We start from the raw sequence: 19,550 nt of genomic DNA on the forward strand, positions 1-19,550 counted from the left end.
ATAAAAAACTAAACTCTAATGAAATATATATAAGCTTCTATATTTGGGCCTTGAAACAATGGAATAATAAAACAAAACATTGAAATTACAAGTATTGAAATATTATAATATACTAAATCGATGGAATATATTATATATATAAGCTTCATTTATTTGGAGACAATGATATGCAAAAAACCATACGGAAATGCATGACAAAGTCCAGTCGTTCGTTAATTTTGAAAGAGTAAGAATATAACATTTGCTTTACCTTTTCTTTCATCAATAATTTTTTTTGCACAAAAAAAAGAATGTAGTCCAACAAATAGCCAAAAAAAAACTGAATTAAATCTTGTGTCTAAAATTTTCTAATAGTCACATGATATCTCAGCTAAAAAGTTGCTAATATCAAATTTATAGGTAAAAAAAAATGCAAATTTCAATATATTCATGTAATATATTTTGCATTTATAAAACAATTTGTAATATATTATTGTATTTATAAGAAATTCAGAAGATTAATATAATGATAAAAAATGATATATATTTTAAAATGATTATATAAATTTCAAATTAGCGATATCAAACATTGATACAAAGCCCTAAACCCCTAAATCCGAAGCTCTTCTTTGTAACCGCATCCAAGGTAAAAAAAATTCCCATTGTATATGATTGGGCTTCAACAATGGATAGCCAAAATAATTAAAGTTTGTCCAAAATCCAGTGCAAGGTGTAGACATTATTTAAAAAAAAAAAATAATTTAAAAAAAATAGATTAAAAAACCATACTAAAATAACTTGGTTTTTCTTAATAGATCTGAAAACACTCCCATAACCTAATCAAAATATTTTCAATGGTTATTTTTTGAAATTTATAAAATATTAATTTTAATTAATTTATTGTAGAGAATACTTACTAATTTGATCAATTATGTAGTTTCCATTTTATTGATTTAGGCGCTATATATTTGGAGAGAGGAGGAGGAATCGATAAGAAAAAAAGAGACTATAGGGAAAGACAAAATACATTAAATGTTTATTTATTTATTTTTAATATACAATCAAAACGAAAGTCGTGGTTTTTCGCTGGTCAAAGATTAGAAAAAGAATTCGAGAGGGAATGACAATTATACCCCTGACCACGCTCCTTGAGAAGTCAGACGAATAAGGGCATAATGATAATATTATGTGAGTCTTTTTCCTCCGGTCTTAAATTATTTTTAAGGAGACGGCAAAGAGATAGATCGAAGACATACGTTGCTGCTGTCCCACGTTGTTCTTCTTCTTCTTCTTTCTTTTGTCTACGTGTTTTACTCTCTCTCTCTCTCTGTTGTTTGACGACCACCGGAGAACAGAGTCACCGCACCAAATATTCATTTTGGCTTCTTAAAGATTTGATTTTTATTTTCTTCGTTATTAATCAATTGAATCGAGAATAAAAACATCCCCCGGCGATCTCATCAGAAATGAGTAACGAGCTTCTCACCATCGATCCTGTCGACCTTCAGTTCCCTTGTAAGCTTTTTTTTTTCCTAATTCTTTCAATCATTCGCGTATGTCTTATTTAGATCTAACTAATGTTTTCCTCAAATTACTCTTGTTTAATGGTTTTTGAATCGTTGTTGATGTATATTAGTTGAATTGAAGAAGCAGATCTCTTGTTCTCTCTATCTTGGTAACAAGACTGACAATTATGTCGCCTTCAAGGTGAATTTTCACTTTTTTGAATTCCTCTTTTTGCAAATTTTTCTCTTTTTATCTTGAAGATATGTTTTTGGTGTGTATCTTAATGTTTTCATGGGTCAATTTTTTTTTTCATAAAAAAGGTTAAGACGACGAATCCAAAGAAGTATTGCGTTAGGCCTAATACCGGTGTTGTTCATCCCAGATCCTCTTCTGAAGTCTTAGGTTTGTCTCTCTCTCTCTCTCTCTCTGTCTCTTCATTTCGTTATTGATCTCAATGGAAAACAATTGGCAGAAGATTAGGAATTTACTAGTTAGTTTTTGGGATCATGGGATTGATGGTTTTTTAACCGGTTTTTGTCTTTGTAAAATTAGTGACCATGCAAGCTCAAAAGGAAGCTCCTGCTGATATGCAGTGTAAAGACAAGTTCTTGCTTCAATGTGTAGTCGCTAGTCCCGGAGCCACCCCCAAGGATGTTACTCATGAGATGGTATTCATTCTCATTATTATTGTCTGAGCACTTTCTGATTTGGAATATATGATAGAAATATGTGGTTACTTATCGCTGTGTGTAATAATGAACATTGCAGTTTAGCAAAGAGGCAGGGCATCGAGTTGAGGAGACTAAATTGAAAGTTGTATATGTTGCTCCACCACGACCACCATCACCCGTTCGAGAAGGATCTGAAGAGGGCTCCTCACCTAGGGCTTCTGTCTCTGATAATGGCAATGCTTCTGACTTCACTGCTGTAAGTTTACATCTCTTCTTATTACTTATATAGCTAATTATGAAAAATAGAACCTTTAACTAAGAAGAGATATCGTACATGTTTCTTTTCCTTTTCTAGTACTTGTGTTGATTTCTTTGCGTTATCCTCTTTAATTTTAGGCTCCAAGATTTAGCGCGGACAGGTTTGATGCTCAGGATAACTCATCTGAGGTAATTTAATAACCCATCTGATACACTTTCATGAAAACTGAGCTACCTTGGCTTGATAAGAATGCATGAGTTTTATACCATTACGCTACCTACATTAGTTTACCATTCAAACCTATGGAATTCTCTTTTTGCTTAAGTTCAGATCATTCCAGTTGTATTATACACTGCTTGACGTGAAATTCTCAAGACTTACTAGGCCAATTATCTTAATCTTCTTTCTGTTTATAAGTGAAATATTTACTTTGTTTGAACCTTTGACCAATGTGTTAGCAGTATTGAGGTCTGTGGTCTAGATGAATATGGTTTCCTCTGCTCTGCAGTTTTAGCTTTTTTTACTAATCAGTTTATGCATGCAATTGCATTAGTCTAACCTACTTCAATAGCTATATTAATTGACACAATTTTACCATTGAAGTTAGAAGACCTGAGTGGTCATTCTGTTACATGTAATTTTGACACCTATCGATTTGTTTGATATCAGGCAAGAGCACTCGTCACAAGACTAACCGAGGAAAAGAATTCTGCGCTTCAACTGAACAACAGGCTTCAACAAGAATTGGTAAGCAACTTTCACCGGATCCTTGTTGTATCCTTTGAAACTATTCCTCCCGATGGTTGTTTTAAGAATCAAAGGAAATATTTGTCTGCGATGGGTGATAATTGATAATTAGCAACATGACAAGCACTTTCATTACTAGCTTACATGGGTCTAGAGAAGTAGCCATGTTCTTGTTATATGAGTAGTTAGGTTTAAGCTCAATTAAGTCTACATACCATAAGCTTCTGCTTCTTGTTTGGCGAAACAAGAGCCTCTCTGATAACAAAAAGATTCAAAATTGCAGGATCAGTTGCAGCGGGAAAGCAAGAGAAGTCAGAGTGGGGGAATCCCATTAATGTACGTTCTTCTGGTCGGACTAATCGGTCTAATCATGGGATACATTATGAAGAGCACATGATCTTATCCGTTTCGAAAACCCCACAAGTCTCAAAGTGCTTAAACAGCATCGACATAGAAAGAAAAAATTGTGTTGAGGAGGGAGGACACATCATCTTCTCTTCTGTCTTTATCGTCGTCTTCACATGAAAAATCTCAACTTAGAACGTTTAGAGGATTTTATTTGCGTTTTCGTTAAAGACTTAGAATTTTTTACACATGCGCCTTTTGTTTACCTCTTTTTTCTACTCAAAGACTCTTGTTTGTTTGTTTCTCTTCTCTCCACTAACTCCTTTCTCTATCTTAGTCACATCTTTGTAATGTTTTCCTTAAAACAAATAAATAAATGTTACTCTGTTTACGACCAAGGAAACAGCGCACTTGTGTGATTCCATAAGCACATAAGAACAGCACCAAACACACACACAAAAAAACAGTCTAAACAAGATGGGCTCTTGAACAGGAGACATAACGGCCACGTTGACACACACAGTCTGGTATACGATGAATCCTCTCACTGCATTTATAATCGACAAAACTCTTTTCCTGTTTGCTTCTCTGAATATAAGTGGTGTTTGTGAAGGCGTAAGTGTTTGGTTGATATCTGCAGATTCTCTATCTATCGCCTCAACAAACAAGCATGAAACACATTCCTTCCCCTCAGAGCCATGGATTATGTAGTGGTCAGAATTCAAGATTTCGGATAAATGGGTCATTGCAGCACTGATCCTAACCAAAGCGAAATAGATGGCTGGCTCCTACATTATATCATAGTATCATAACCAGGCAAAGGAAATAACAACAAACGCATTATATCTTAATTATAAATTTCCTTATGAAGTCTAATCTGACCGTTGTGAATTTGAAGATTTCCTATTTTCTTTTGAACCTCTAAAATTATTTTTGCTTTATTTATAAATGAGAGAACTGTGTCTCTCTGATGTTAGTTAACGTTTCTTCCCTTCTTCCAGTTCATTCTTCAAAACCCTAAACCATGTTAGAGTACGTACGATAATGTCATAATGATGATGAAGTAGTAGTTCGTTGTCTTCTCCGGTTAAGCCGATGATGATCAGATCCGGATCGATTTCTGCTATGATCTCAGAGAGGTTCTTAGTAGCTGCTGCTAAGTCGTCGTCCTAATATATTGGATCGTCGGGAGTGAAGAAGATCCGGTGGCAAAGACTTATATCAAAACGATCATCGATGGCGTTGTGGAAACTCGCAACAGAGAAAAACTCATCCATCCTGCCGAGTCATCACCGAGTTATCTCGTAATTTGCTCTGTTTTTTTCTAATGCCGAAAGGTGCTGATCTGAGTACAAAGCCTTGGGGTTGGGGGCTTTTAGTCTGAAAACAAAAACCTTGGGGGATTTGGTTATCCGTTCATTTAAAATAAACATATTGTAAATTTAACATTTAAAGTTTTAAACTAAAATTTTAAAGTGGTGTTAAAAAAAATGTTAAAAGTATTTATGAATTATTTTCATAAATAATTTCTGAATTAAAATAGAAATTAATTTTAAAGAAATATATAAGAGATAAGTATATTTTATTTATAATGAAAAGCCTAAAGTAGTATTTAAATACTATAATTCAGTGGTAATAATTGATTAATTTCAAATTAAATAATTTAACATAAGATAACATTAATATGATCCCAGAGACACACAAACTCACTTCATCTTAACTCTTTTGAGTCTTTTCTTTCCATATCATCATATCATATGGGTTTAAATATTGGGGTCATGGTGAAAGGAGCAATGGCGTCTTTTGCTGAACCGGTTTTATCGACTTCTCTCTGTACATGCCCTTGCCGTAGAATTAGAAAACCCCTAATTCTTCCCCTTTCCTCGGAAAATTCGAGTCTACGTCTCGTCAACGATAATACCAAACCATTGTTTCGTTCAGGCCTTGGTCGAGTTTCAGTTAAACGGCGTTTACTCACAGCCGTTGCTCGAGCTGAATCGGACCAGCTTGGTGATGATGACAACTCAAAGGTAATAACTTTATGCTCTTTTCTCCTCGAATCTGTAACTTTAGATGAAGCAAGTTGACATTGGCCGAGATAGAGAGATAGAAAGACTCAATTTTTAAGCTTAATTGAGAAGTGACTTGATAGTGTTTAGGGATGTGAATCTCTTAGGGATTTGATCATTGTCAAGTGAGTGAGCCCTCAATGATTCCTCAATTGTTCATTCTTTTTTAGGGAATTGATAGAATCCATTACTTGCAAAATGTGGAAGATAAGCAGAAGAAAGCAAGCCAGCTTAAGAAAAGAGTGATCTTTGGTATTGGTATTGGATTACCTGTTGGATGTGTTGTGTTAGCTGGAGGATGGGTTTTCACAGTAGCTTTAGCAGCTTCTGTTTTTATCGGTTCCCGCGAATATTTCGAGCTCGTTAGTAGTAGAGGCATAGCTAAAGGAATGACACCTCCTCCACGATATGTATCTCGAGTTTGCTCAGTTATATGTGCCCTTATGCCATTACTTACTCTGTGAGTTTAGCTAAAACGCTCTCTACTTCGAAGCTTTATCTTGGTATCAATGTGATATGACTTATCTTATTTAACATGAAAATCTTTTTTAGGTACTTTGGTAACATTGATATATTGGTGACATCCGCAGCATTTGTTGTTGCAATAGCATTGTTAGTACAGAGAGGTTCCCCGCGTTTTGCTCAGCTGAGTAGTACAATGTTTGGTCTATTTTACTGTGGTTATCTCCCATGTTTCTGGGTTAAGCTTCGCTGTGGTTTAGCTGCTCCTGCGCTCAACACTGGCAAGCTCTCGCCTTTTCTTCTCCTTTATATCTCAGATGTTCAGTTTATTGAGGCAAAGCTCTCTGCTCTCTCTCCTACTTCTTATGTCCTTTTAACCTGTTTTCTTTCTTTCCATTCAATAGGTATCGGAAGGACATGGCCAATTCTTCTTGGTGGTCAAGCTCATTGGACAGTTGGACTTGTGGCAACATTGATTTCTTTTAGCGGTGTAATTGCGACAGACACATTTGCTTTTCTCGGTGGCAAGGTAACACCAATAATGATGCCTCTTTTTATAACTCTATAACCACTTTGAAGTTGATTTTAAACTATAAAAAGTGCAGGCTTTTGGTAGGACACCTCTTACTAGTATCAGTCCCAAGAAGACATGGGAAGGGACTTTTGTAGGACTTGTTGGTTGTATAGCCATTACCATTATACTCTCTAAATCTCTCAGTTGGCCTCAATCTCTGTTCAGGTACTCAGAGATTTCATTTTGGTCTATCAAAACTCGGTTTTTCTCGTTATCTCTCTGTTTCTGAACTGGTTCATTTGGTTTTTGGTTTCCTCAGCTCAATAGCTTTTGGGTTTCTCAACTTCTTTGGGTCGGTCTTTGGTGATCTTACTGAATCAATGATCAAGCGTGATGCGGGCGTTAAAGACTCTGGTTCACTCATCCCAGGACATGGTAAAGTCACCCCCAGTTCATACATAAATCAACGCCATTCTTCTCACTCCCGCTACTGCTAATTTCCTTCACTCCATCCTTGCAGGTGGAATATTAGATAGAGTTGATAGCTACATTTTCACCGGCGCACTAGCTTATTCATTCATCAAAACATCCTTAAGACTTTACGGAGTTTGATTGGTCTACCGGATGTTCCATAGCTTCAGGAAACCTACAAGCATTTCCACGGCAGTGTTCAGTGTTGTTGCCTTCGAGAGATCCGTAGGAGGTGAAAGCAGAGCCTGGGTCTTTTTATGTCTGATTGCAACCGGTAGGTTGCTTCTTGGTATGATGTAACAATCGGTTTGCGTTGGTTTATGTTAGATAGTTGACCCAAAAGGGGCAGTCTTTAGGAGTGCATATTTTGGTAGTCAGTGATATTCATGTTTTAAGTTGTTAGATAAACTGTAAGCTTATTAAGAACTCTTTATATTTATGAATAAATGTATAGAGTTTTGACTTTATTAAACTACCATAAACATGATTAATGCTGAATTGCAATTATTTTGATGGTAATTGACTGATAGGTCTACCTACCATGACCCTTGACGCTGCTCAATCCAAACTTGCCCAATATATGTTTTTTTTTTTTGTTTTGGATATCTATAATTTTGAGTTCTATTTCTACAATATAAAGATTTTGATTTATACTTTTTGTTATTGTTGGTTTTTATGTTTTGTTTATTTTTTTGTCTTCTTTCGTAGAAAATGGATAAAACCTAAAAAGAGGTTCATGAGAAAAAAGAAACTTAAAAAAGATGACTAAAAATGATGTGGGGTTGATAGAGAATGCGTTGTTCCCAAGCAGACTTTTTATAAATCGAGTTGAGAATAAAAAGGTAAATTAATTTATTTTTAAAGAAGAACCAAAAAAAAAAAAGGAAGAAATGATTGGGAAGACGAAGACATTGGTGGAGGGAGCATCAGCCTAAGATTTTGTATCTATCAAAGTTTATTCCTTTCTTATGAATTGTCACAAAGAAAAAATATTTGTAATAAAATTTCTACTATAAAAGAAAAAGAAAAGAAATACTTAGATGTAATATGTAAGCACGTAGGTGGGTGTGCATGAACCGGTGTTTCTCTTAATTAATGACTAAAAGTAAAAAATTATGAAGCTTTCTTTGGCAGTCATGGAGACAAAAGTGTCTGTTGTCGGTTTGGCTCCATGTTTTAATTCACGTTATTATATTTCTTAGTTTCAAATTCTCATAGTATGTATCTTATTGATGACGTATATGTCTTTTTGTTTTAGTTTTTTAAAGTTGTAAGTTAAAGCTGATTGCTTTTTTTATATTGTCAAAAAGCTGATAATTTCGAAATTAGGCAACCAAAACAAAAACATTTCATACAAAGTAACATGCAAACCTCGATCCGCTACTAGAGGAGGTGGCACAACCAATCTTTTTATATTAAATTTGTTTTCTTCGTTTCTGTTTACTTTTTTTTTTCTAATTTTAAAATAATTCTAAACATGACTTTGGAAAGGTCTTTCAATATTTCATTTTTTTGTTCGTAAAAATTATTCTTGCAATAAAAGCCGAAAGTAGTATAAAATTCAGAACAAAATTTAACATTGTCTTTTCTTATAAAATTAACCGCACCCGAAAAACAAAACTTTATTGAGTGTTTTAATAGTTAGGTAAAGATGCTAGTGGATTAGATATAGATCTTAGTAAAATAAGGAAGACAATAATTGATATAAGCAGACATTAATCTGTGTAGTTTTTAATCCAGCCAATCTATAAAAATTACACGTTTTTTAGCTACTACGGGTTATGATCATGATTAAATAATATACTTTGACGTCATAATAAAACTATATTGATATTTGTTAAATGAAGCGGTTGGTCAGAAATCAAGACCGTCCAATTTAATTAATGAAGAGATTATAATATCAAAGCACCAATGACTTTCGGACCATGTGATTTCACGAACAAAAGTCGTATTACAATAATGCATTTGTATATTTAAAAGCTAAAAAAGCGTAGGAATACATTTAATCCCTACACATCTAAATAAACATTGTACGCAAATTAAAGTGCTAACCTTTTTATGACAGAAAAAAATAAACTTTTTCATGGCCATAACTGAGGGAAAGAAGAAAAAAAAAATCCGTTAGGGACCCGAGACGATTAAACAAACATTCAACCTTGGAAGCTCCAATAACCCATATGAATAAATTCAATTAGCTTTCACTTTTTGGTTCTTAATGTCCATGTACCGTGGGTATTCACTAATTCTACATTACAATATAATAACAATATAATTTTGTTTTTAATTCAAAGTTGATGTATGATCCTTTCATATGACCTCAACCTTAACAATGGAATAGGCTCTTCAATAGAGTTTTCCACAAATCAAGTTTAGTCCAAAGTAGAATGTTTATATGCATAAACTCGAGTAACGTAGACTATGAAGATCCTGATAACAAATACTAATCCACATGATTTGAATTAAGCATACCTCTTTTTGCATATTTCTATTTTTGGATAAGAGATTTATATGCATAAACTCGGAAAGAGCAAAAACAAAATCTAACAAAAGGAGACTTTTGATTATATATCCTTACTTCCTTAAAATGTTAAAACACCACAAGTCTGAAACTAAGAACACCACCATTGAACAAACATAACAACATTTTTAAAATCTGAGAAAATTAAAGAAGAAGAAAAACAGAGAAATTAGCTTGAATGGTTTTTTTTCTTTTGTGTAGGTTTCATTCTTCATCTAACATTTCCAAGCAGAGACAGTAACAAGTTCTTTCCTTTGCCAACACATGACAAGTGATGACTGTCTCTTCTCAACGTGAAACCCTCTAACCGGATGCCTCTGCAGCAAACACTCCGCCTGAGCCTCCGCCGTCTGACTCAAACTCGCCGGAGAAAACCCACATTGCGTAAACAAGCTTCTCCACGGTGGAGATCTTTCAATCCAACGTTGACGTTTCATCAACAGCTTCTCAATCGAAGGTTGCACCCAAAACCTCTCTACACTCGAATCGTCTTGGTTCTGATTAGCATCAAGAGACTCAAGCAGAGTGGTGTGGTACTGAAGCGCATGGATCACTGCGTTTGGAAACGGCGCGTCGTTACGGTCACATCCTCTGTCTGAGCAAACGACGACGTTTGGTGAGATTTGTTTGAGGAAACGGAGGATCAACGGGAGGTAACCGGAGACGACGGAGTTTATCGGGAGATTCACCGCAATTGCTTCTTTTTCCGATGAACGGAGAGAGAGAGGCCAATAAGCTGGGTTTAGAAGAAGCTCTATGCTTAGCAACTCGATTTCAAACGGAACCTTGACTTCTCCGGCGAAAGTTTTGAGATTTTCCTCTGTGAATCGAAGCTCGAACTCGTCGGAGACTGTTGAAGGAGGAGGAGCAAAGACTGTTAATTTAAGAGACGATGCTCTGTTTCTTCTTCTTCCACCTCCTCCGGAAGCGAGTTCTTGCATTAGAGACGACCACTGTCCTCCGTAACCAACATCGAAATCGATAATGTGGATCCGATCAAACCCTGAATCGTTACACGACTCAAGAATCGATTGATTCGCTGTGAAGTTAACGAACTGGAGAAACGGCGACGTTTCGGAGAAGGATCTGTAAGCGGCGATACGAAGAATCAGATTCTCCGGCGTGATTAACGGTGGTGACGACGACGAGTCGTTGTGGATGAGTGAGAGGAGAGCTTCAGCGATGTGAGAAGCCGCTCTCTGAAACGGAGACTTGTGGTTGTGGTTACTACTGTTGAGATGGTGATTGAGCCGCGCCAATATCCCTTGCGCGAGAATGGTGTGGTCGCCGTTGTTGTTGTTTCCGTTGGTTCCGATAAGCTCCGCCGCGTTGAACAGCTGCTCGATGATGACTGATTGGTCATCGCCGGCCATTCCAGGAGACGGAACCGGAACCGGAACCATAGCCACCGCCGCCGAAGAAGAAGAAGGAGACGGGATTTGTTGTTGATGAAACTGAAACGGGAACTGAAACTGGTGCTGACGACGAACCGGGTCGTGAACCGGATCCGGATCCGAGAAAGGGAAAACGGGTTGATGATGATGAGATCCGGAATTAAACCGTTTCGCCGGCGGAGACAACGGAGGGTTAGAAGAGAACAAACAGTGACTCGTCGTTGGATTGATCAACGCTTCCGTCGGATTCGTGACCTCTTGAAACGGGAAGCTGCAGAGAGGATTGGAATTATCATCAGTGACAGGGCCAGAAGAAGCAGACCCGAAACCAAAACCCGGGTCGAAAACACCGAAAGCAGAACCCGGGTCCATGATAAGTCTCAGGATACTCTGTTCTTGACCAGGAGAAGAAGCAGAGAGAACACCATCAAGATCATCCATACCCATCTGACTACATTTATTATCACCGGGGGTAACGGCGGTGGCGGTTGTACCACCGCCGTGAGAGGAAGACAGCGTGGTGGTGGTTGAAGAATGAGAGGCGAGAGGACTAGGACTCCTTAAAGCGTCGAGGACAGACGTCGGCTCCGGTAAAAAAGAACCGACAACATAACCAAGATCTTCTTCTTGTTTAGCTTCTCTGACTCCGGTTTTGTCTTCTTGATTGTTTAACCAGATTTTATGAGAATCTGGATAGAAAGATGAAGAAGAAGAAGAAAAACAAAACACCCCCTCCCCTTGAAATCTTTCAAAGGATAAGGGCATCGCCTCCTCTCAACACAGACAGTAACCCAAATATAACAAAAACAATCCCAGAAGAAGGAAAAAAAAAAAAAAAGAGAACCCTAGAGAGAAAGGAGAGAGAGATCTCAGAACAGAAAGACAACAAAAGAAGAGAGAGAGAGAGGTTATGTGCAGAGAGAGATGTTTAAATGTACGGAAGAAAGAAACACATGCAAAGCTCAAAACTTGTAATTGGCGCCCCAACTTTTTTTTTTTTTTTTCTTTCTTTCTCTAAAATCACTTCTTCTTTATTTCTCTCTGATGCTGTAGCTGTTATATGGATGCGTGCAATATATAAAAAGTGGTCTTCATCAATGCTCTCTCTCTCTTTTTTTTATTTTTTTTTATTTTACATTTACAGTCTCTCCCTCTCTAACTATTAAATCTTTTGGTTTTTTGTAACAATGGAATTTTCATTTTTATTTTATTTTGTGTGTGTATCTGTGTGTGTTTTTTGGGTTGCTTCTCGACCTCTATGTGTGGCTTGTGTCTGTGGATGTACTTATCTACATATATATGTACCGTGTTCTTGTGCCATCATTGTCGAGTCCCCTCTCTTCGCAATATGCAGCGCGTGACACTACTCTCCAGTCTCCCCCCTATTTGCAATTTGTCTTACTCTCTTCAATTTTTTGGCCGTAATAATAAACTTTCAAAATCCTTGTTTTCTAAAAAAAAAAATTTAGAATGTTACTTCTATCAATCGTACGATTATTCTAGGGGGTTTATGTACTATAATGTTTACTAGCTAATTCTATCTACTTGTAAAATCTTAAAACAACAAAGTACTGTAGTTGGTTATACATTATCTTTTCATTGATTTGGTAGAAGATAATACGCTAATAACAAAATATAGTCGAGATTGTTTATAATAAAATTGATCTTATACGGATTAGTCGAATTTTCAGTAAGTAATCTAATACAAAATATCACATGATTTTTTTTCCCAACATTTTTATTTTTTATTTTTTTCCAAACATACAAACAAAAAATACTACTTTCGGAAGAAAAAGAAAAAAAAACCCACCCCTCAATTCAAATGTTTTTCCCTTTTTTTTACGTACTTTATATTTCGAATTACTTTTTCCAAGATATAAAAGAGAAAAAAAAAATAGGAAGAAGTCATTTGATCTGAAACTGAAACAGTGTTTTTTAAAAAAAAAATTAAAGAAAATCTTACATATGCCGAGGAAACAGAGCAAAAAGACGAAACTGACGCAGATGGTTCATTACTAATTATCAATGTAATTCCCAATTGTACCCTTAGTTTCGAGGAAGGGACTACGAAAAGAGATAGGGACGATATGGTAATTGCAGGGGAAACAGCAATGGCAGGTGGCTTTGGGGCCTGGTTTTCGAAACTGAATCTGACGGACCGGTGCTCTATTTGAGTGTCTCCCTCCTCTGTGTTGGCTTTTTGAAGATTTTATTGAAAACATCGAGACAATAGTATCTTTCAACGGCTGAGATGTTTTGTTTTGTCTCTCCCTAAAGATCCTCCCATCGCCTCTATTTCTAACTTAACTAGTGTTGGAACTATTTCTCTCTTTTTTTTTTCTCTCTATTTTAAATTAACTCTAAGATGGTGGTGGTGTTATCGATTACTTTAACTCGTGATTTTAAAAAAACTTAACTCTTTTTTTTCTTTTGCAATCAACTCAAAGTTGTTAATCATCAACATGTGCTAGTTAAATAACTAACCTATTTTATTCGAACCTTACTTTTATCCATTATATATTACGAAAATTAAATTTTATAATTGCAACCATCTGTGAAGCGATTTTTTTTTTTTTTGGTAGTGTGAAGCGAATTTTTTTTGTGCGAAAGCAATCAAGCATGTTGAAAGTATATCCACTGTTTTGTTTAAAATGTAGTAGTTTTTATACTATTTTTATTTTAAATGCTTTTTTGATAGTAGTATATTAATTTTGGTCAATGAAAATGACAGTGCTAAGTTTAAAATTTCCACTCTACTTAATTGTGTTTAAATAACTAAAGTACATTAAGTAGTTAATCGACTTTTTTTTTGTCCATTCTTAATCAACTCTTTACATTAGGTGTTGGAAACCAAACTTTATTTTAAAATTACTAATAAAACAGTGTTTTTCTTGCCAACACAAATCAAATTGATCGCACGGTCCCAATATGTTGTTAACAACTTCTAAGAAAATTCGTGGTAATGAAACACCTCGATGACATAACATGGATCACGCTAACATCTTGTTTATTCCGTATCTAACAAAATAGCATTACCAATAAATCAAGTGGTCATTACATATACATACAAATAAACAAGTGATTAAAAACATTAAGTGGAGTAAATAAAAATCAAAACAAGGAGATGTGCAGCTGGATTTCCAAGACAAGATTGAAATTTTTGGTTGCTTGTGTATGAATGTAAAGTAGACATGCTTATTATGTTATTATTGTGTATCAGTGTTGCCTTGATGAGTTAACCATAAATTTATGTTTTGAACCAGAAAATATATAATTCAGATTATTATAAAAATGCATACTTATATTATTATTTGAGCATTGTCATTATGAGAGACATGGTTTATTTCCCAAGACAAATCACAAACCTCCATGTGAGTTTCCACCACTACTAATTGTAACTCTGTCTTTAAAAACAAAATGTGTATAGAGAGCATTAAATTATTTTCTTCGTGCCTTTTTGTTATTTTTAGAATACAAATTACCAACTTGCTTATTCAATCTTGGAGGTGATGACTAGCTAAAGAAGGGACACCACTAACGTGCCACTTGTGTTCATATTAAATATTTAAATTATAATATCTATTTAAGTTAATGTTTAACTTCTTATACATTTCTCATACACGCAGGCTTCAGACCTTTAATTAGGAACATTTGCGCAGAGTTTACTATTATCGATCACTTAGAAAAATATATTTAGTATATAGGAACGGTATATCGATAATTAGGTCTTGTTGTAGAAATATCGTAAAGAAATTATGAAAAAAACTAAATAAAGATGAATGGCATACATAGTTGTATCGATGCTTTTTTTTTTTTTTTTGATAAAGAAAGTTGTATCGATGTTTATGTTTGGATTTATATGATTATGGCAGAAAATACAATAATGCTGCTAAATGGTTATAATATATGGTTTCTTTTTGTTAAGACAACGACCAACACAACAACAAAGATAATCATCGATTAATACATTATTAAAAAAACTTAATTAGTATTGCTAAAATCTAGGGACATAGTTGAATTATAAAACTATACGATGCACAATTACATACATTCTCCATTAATCATTTGGCAATGATCAAGTGCTCCTATTATATATATATCTCTCATTGTTTTATGTCCCTTGACATTTCTATTACTAAATTTTTATTATGTTTTTGGAGTCTTGATAACTCTTTTTGTTAGACTTTGGTTAAATAACTCGATTAGGTCATATGTAATTGGTAAGAGAACGAAAAAATATGTTTTTCGATTTATTCATTATCGTATAAATAAGATGAATCACCACGAACTGAAGCAAATACACAAAACGATTGCTATCATTGTGTGATAAAAGAATTGATTTTTTTTTTTTTTTTTAAATGAAATATAGTCAAGATTTATTGAGGGAGGAAAATGGTGGCTTCCTCGGTTGCAGCAGAGTCGAAGATGATATAATGAGGAGTCACATAGGTAAACTGAAACAAATCACGAGTGGGAAAGAATCATCAAATTGGAAATTTATCAGATGATGGTTGAACAACATGAACTAGAGATAAATTTAAGCAATGGAGAGAGACGGGAGGAAGATGGAACAACATGAACTAGAGATAAATTTAAGCAATGGAGAGTTTAAGCAATGGAGAGAGACGGGAGGAAGATGGTGGCTCCCTTAGAGTCAAAGATGATGAGGAGTCACATATAAAATTTAAAACAAATTACAAGTAGGAAAAAAACATTCAAATTGAAAATTTATTATATGCTCGTTGCAAAATATGAACTAAAGATTAATGTAAGCAATTTAGAGAGACTGGAGAAAGATGGTGGCTCTTTCGGTTGCAGCACAGTCGAGGATAACGAGGAATCACAAAGGTAAATTGAACCAAATTGTATTATTGAGATAACCACCACGAATTGAAGCAAATACAAAAAAACGATGACAAAAAGATTGAAATTAAAGGTGAAGTGACTTTAGTGTAGTGGCAGAAGGTAAATCTATTTGTAGAAGGCACCATTATATCCGGGATCAAGTTCCCACTCCTAGGAATATAGGAATTTGATTAATAGGTCGGCCAGTTGTGGCCCAATGGTTGAAAAAAAAAAAATTGAAATTAACAAAAAAAAGAAAAAATTATTGCCTTAGATAAATATATTTTTGGGCATGGGCCTTATATATTTAGTCTCACCGAACCTCGTAATCATGGTAAACCTACAATAGGCCCACTTATTAATTAATTTGGCCCATTAAAGCTTGGTTATCCTTATGATTCGATTTCGTGTATCCGAGCCAAAAAGTGAAAACTATAAAACATCGCGTAATTTCGCATTACTTATAACAAACAAAAATCAACATCATAGGTAAGAAAAGAAACAAGGGGAGAAAACCAAATCTCCAGACAGACGTGCCCTCCACTAAAAAGGAAGAGTCTGAGGAAGAAACTGTACATCGAAATTTAAATAAGTACTATAACATTGCGTAATAATATTATTAGAACTAGTCAAAGATAAAATTATAGAAATTGAACTAAAAAAATTCTCGTTTGGTTTTATGTTTTTTTTATATTTATTTATTAATAATAATATATATTTATTTAAGTACCAATAATGGAATGATTTTTGTTTGGAGAACAAGCTAAGTTGACGTGTCTAATTACGAAACACGACACCCGGCAAGGTGTATATAATAAATATACAGGTGTAATCATTCATCGCACTTAACGTTATCCAATCATAGACGAAAAAAAAAAAGGTTTGCTTTTTTGACTTTGTTTGTATCTTCTTCAAGAATTCAATCCTTATCCGTTCCCTCAAGTTCTATCTCTGTAAGTTTTCTTTTGATATCTATCTCTCTGTTAGTCTCGTTTCAATTGCTTCAATATTAGTTAGTATCCAAAGCTTCCGATAAAAAAAAAAGACGCGGCTTTTGGATTTGGGTGCTGAAACAAAATTAGGGTTTTTGTGTCTCTCAATTTCGTTTATTTTCCTCCGTTTGTATAGATTTTTCCAGAAGCAAAGATGAATAAAGGCAGCAGCTTTAAGCTGGACAACGATTTCGGTTAGTCTTTTTTTTCTTTACTTGATTCGATTTTTGTCTATCTTAGCTTTGGTTTCAGTATATAAAATAAGCGTTCATATATGTGTAATATCTGAGATTTTTAGAGATTTTATTTTATTTATTATTTTTTTTTTTGTGGGGTACAGAAAAGAGGAAGGCTGAAGCTGGAAGGATCAGGGAGAAGTACCCTGACCGGATTCCGGTTAGTTCTTTGATTTTTTATTAGATTTTGTTCTGTTCTTGTGACGTTTTCTTGTGGTGATGGATTTGTGTTTGCGTGTGTTTTTGTTTCAAATTTTGGATTGGAATCATAATCAGCGAAGAATTATTACAGAACATTAAGCTAGTTTGTTTGAGAATCCAATACTGTTAGTCTTTGTTTGTTTTTTTTTTTTTTTTTCGGTTGTTTTGTTCTGTTCTTGTAAGGTTTACTTGTGTTTGCGTATGTATCACAATGTATGGTGCATTCAATTGCACTAACAAGAACATGAACCTTTTGTGGTGCAATTCGTAGTTTAGCTCGTATTAATGATCTCATTGGAACAATAAAGGGACTATTGGGGATGGATGTATGTTGCTGATCACAAGTTCCTTTTCGATTGGAATTCATAATTTGCCAAGAAATTTGTTACACATAACATTAGCTTGATTGTTTAAGAGTCCAATACTGGTTGTTTGTTTCTTCAAGTTTCTGATCACTATTTTTACTGGTTGCAGGTGATTGTGGAAAAGGCTGAGAAAAGTGAAGTCCCAAATATAGACAAGAAAAAGTAAGGACCTTTGATCTTGTTAACTTGTTATGTTTCAATGTTGAACACTAGTATGGAGTTTTGAATTGACTTTTGGATTTTTGATAAATGTAGGTACCTTGTGCCATCAGACCTAACAGTTGGTCAGTTTGTGTATGTGATTCGGAAGAGGATCAAACTAAGCGCCGAGAAGGCTATCTTCATATTCGTAGACAATGTTCTTCCTCCTACTGGAGAGCTAATGTCAAGTGTCTACGAGGATAAGAAGGACGAAGATGGCTTCCTTTACATCACTTACAGTGGCGAGAACACATTTGGTGCTTCTCCAATCTAATAATCCCTTTACCTGAGAAACGGCCACTTTTTATTTGCTTTCCATCTTTTCAATTTGTATTTATAGTTTGCTCAATCTCTTATCATTCCTCAAAACAATTTGTGATTTACCATCTTCTTTTACTTCTTTAAATGTACATAGACTAATCTTTTAAATATTCTCTTCTTTGGTATTAGTATCATCTTGCAATTTTCTTTGTGGCTTCTAAAACGAGTTCATTAGACTGGTACCATTTGGTGATGCTGCATGAATCTTTTTCTGGATACCTCTCTAGAATGTATCTACAAGTTGGGATATACTAGACCAGATCAATCCAACCCAAATGTTGGAAAAGTGTAATGATGAGACTTTTTGGATTTTGTTTTTGGGATTATATTGTCCAGTTGGATGTGGAAACTTTTAGTTCATATATAAAAAATCTAAAGGAATGGGGACTAATGCAATGCAAAAATAATGTCTTATCAAACAACGTACATTATAATCTACACCGAAACTGATACATCCCTCCCAGAGAGACACTCTGGCTCAACAAAGTTTGTGGAGCCTTTACATTCGCAAACAAACAAGAGAAACATCTTGTCGTTTCCTTATTTATGATAGAAAAATATACAATTCCTAAAATTAGTCTAATCAATCTCATGGCCTCAAGTTGCAAAAGCCAACTAGCTGGATAGTTTTGTTTCTTACTCAATTTTTCTTCAGTCACTCACATGCTTTACTTTTTATCTCTCTGTATATGTAAATAACTTGTTCTATATAAACCATGTTCTCTATCTCTCCTTCCTTCACATTTCATCCCAAAACATTAACTAAAAAGTTTCTATGGCTTCTAAGGCTCTTGCAGTTACAGCTCTTCTTCTCACACTTAATCTTCTTTTCTTCACTTTTGTAACCTCCACAAAATGTCCACCAACTACTCCTAAACCCACTAAACCCCCAAAGTCTCCAAAGAAGGACTCTGCGGTTAAACCCACTTGTCCTACCGACACACTTAAGCTAGGTGTTTGCGCAGACTTATTGGGTTTAGTTAACGTTCTTATTGGTTCTCCACCTAAGACTCCTTGTTGTTCACTTCTTCAAGGTCTTGCTAATCTCGAAGCTGCGGTTTGTCTCTGCACCGCTATTAAAGCCAATGTCGTGGGGATTAATCTCAATGTTCCAATTGATCTAAGCTTGCTCTTGAACTATTGTGGCAAGAAACTTCCTTACGGTTTCCAATGTGATTGAAGATTTGAGATTTAAAAGAAAAATCTCTTTGGCTTTGCTATGTTTGTTTCTACTGTTATCTATTGTTTTTATGAGAAATATGCAAATTAATTTCCAACCTTTTGTTCTCTCATATTGAGTTTGATGTAATCTTTGAGCTTGTTAATGAAATCTTTTAATGTATCTCTTTTATTAATACTAATAAGTTCTCTTAGATTTTGACTTGATAGCTCTCGTCCATAATAAAGTCACGGTCAGTAATAGAGAATTAGAGATGAATGACACACGCTCCAGT

At 34.9% G+C, this 19,550-nt stretch overlaps 5 protein-coding genes across 5 annotated transcripts; 4 read left to right on the top strand and 1 right to left on the bottom strand.

The window, feature by feature from the left end:
• Positions 1-1,184: 1,184 nt before the first annotated feature.
• On the top strand, positions 1,185-3,905 carry LOC104793470 (vesicle-associated protein 1-2). The gene is made up of 8 exons (XM_010519825.3): positions 1,185-1,494; positions 1,616-1,686; positions 1,806-1,887; positions 2,038-2,153; positions 2,254-2,412; positions 2,553-2,603; positions 3,085-3,162; positions 3,446-3,905. Exons 1-8 carry the CDS (start codon positions 1,446-1,448, stop codon positions 3,557-3,559), a joined length of 720 nt encoding a protein of 239 aa, XP_010518127.1. The 5' UTR covers positions 1,185-1,445; the 3' UTR covers positions 3,560-3,905.
• Positions 3,906-5,158: 1,253 nt separating this feature from the next.
• LOC104793471 (phosphatidate cytidylyltransferase 4, chloroplastic) lies at positions 5,159-7,490 on the top strand. Its single transcript, XM_010519826.3, has 7 exons — positions 5,159-5,537; positions 5,747-6,036; positions 6,129-6,319; positions 6,443-6,567; positions 6,644-6,777; positions 6,872-6,987; positions 7,073-7,490. Exons 1-7 carry the CDS (start codon positions 5,265-5,267, stop codon positions 7,162-7,164), a joined length of 1,221 nt encoding a protein of 406 aa, XP_010518128.1. The 5' UTR covers positions 5,159-5,264; the 3' UTR covers positions 7,165-7,490.
• Positions 7,491-9,564: 2,074 nt separating this feature from the next.
• Positions 9,565-12,200, bottom strand: LOC104793472 (scarecrow-like protein 27). Its single transcript, XM_010519827.3, has one exon. The coding sequence runs from the start codon at positions 11,698-11,700 to the stop codon at positions 9,757-9,759; it is 1,944 nt and encodes a 647-aa protein (XP_010518129.2). The 5' UTR covers positions 11,701-12,200; the 3' UTR covers positions 9,565-9,756.
• Positions 12,201-16,411: 4,211 nt separating this feature from the next.
• LOC104793473 (autophagy-related protein 8e) lies at positions 16,412-18,224 on the top strand. The gene is made up of 5 exons (XM_087455060.1): positions 16,412-16,733; positions 16,909-16,966; positions 17,113-17,168; positions 17,684-17,736; positions 17,830-18,224. Exons 2-5 carry the CDS (start codon positions 16,927-16,929, stop codon positions 18,047-18,049), a joined length of 369 nt encoding a protein of 122 aa, XP_087311186.1. The 5' UTR covers positions 16,412-16,733; positions 16,909-16,926; the 3' UTR covers positions 18,050-18,224.
• Positions 18,225-18,818: 594 nt separating this feature from the next.
• On the top strand, positions 18,819-19,438 carry LOC104783069 (14 kDa proline-rich protein DC2.15). Its single transcript, XM_010508153.3, has one exon. The coding sequence runs from the start codon at positions 18,872-18,874 to the stop codon at positions 19,274-19,276; it is 405 nt and encodes a 134-aa protein (XP_010506455.2). The 5' UTR covers positions 18,819-18,871; the 3' UTR covers positions 19,277-19,438.
• The last annotated feature ends 112 nt before the right edge of the window (positions 19,439-19,550 follow it).

Source organism: Camelina sativa, chromosome 6, assembly GCF_030686135.1.
Source record: "Camelina sativa cultivar CO46 ecotype springtype chromosome 6, ASM3068613v1".
In the NCBI taxonomy this organism is placed as follows: Eukaryota; Viridiplantae; Streptophyta; class Magnoliopsida; order Brassicales; family Brassicaceae; genus Camelina; species Camelina sativa.

Coding starts and splice junctions, on each gene's coding strand:
- LOC104793470 (XM_010519825.3), top strand. CDS start 1,446: ATGAGTAACGAGCTTCTCACCATCGATCCTGTCGACCTTCAGTTCCCT. Junction 1,495..1,615: donor TGTCGACCTTCAGTTCCCTT/GTAAGCTTTTTT, acceptor GATGTATATTAG/TTGAATTGAAGAAGCAGATC. Junction 2,413..2,552: donor ATGCTTCTGACTTCACTGCT/GTAAGTTTACAT, acceptor CTTTAATTTTAG/GCTCCAAGATTTAGCGCGGA.
- LOC104793471 (XM_010519826.3), top strand. CDS start 5,265: ATGGGTTTAAATATTGGGGTCATGGTGAAAGGAGCAATGGCGTCTTTT. Junction 6,037..6,128: donor CTTATGCCATTACTTACTCT/GTGAGTTTAGCT, acceptor AATCTTTTTTAG/GTACTTTGGTAACATTGATA. Junction 6,568..6,643: donor TTGCTTTTCTCGGTGGCAAG/GTAACACCAATA, acceptor TAAAAAGTGCAG/GCTTTTGGTAGGACACCTCT.
- LOC104793472 (XM_010519827.3), bottom strand. CDS start 11,700: ATGCCCTTATCCTTTGAAAGATTTCAAGGGGAGGGGGTGTTTTGTTTT.
- LOC104793473 (XM_087455060.1), top strand. CDS start 16,927: ATGAATAAAGGCAGCAGCTTTAAGCTGGACAACGATTTCG. Junction 16,967..17,112: donor TAAGCTGGACAACGATTTCG/GTTAGTCTTTTT, acceptor TGTGGGGTACAG/AAAAGAGGAAGGCTGAAGCT. Junction 17,737..17,829: donor CCAAATATAGACAAGAAAAA/GTAAGGACCTTT, acceptor TGATAAATGTAG/GTACCTTGTGCCATCAGACC.
- LOC104783069 (XM_010508153.3), top strand. CDS start 18,872: ATGGCTTCTAAGGCTCTTGCAGTTACAGCTCTTCTTCTCACACTTAAT.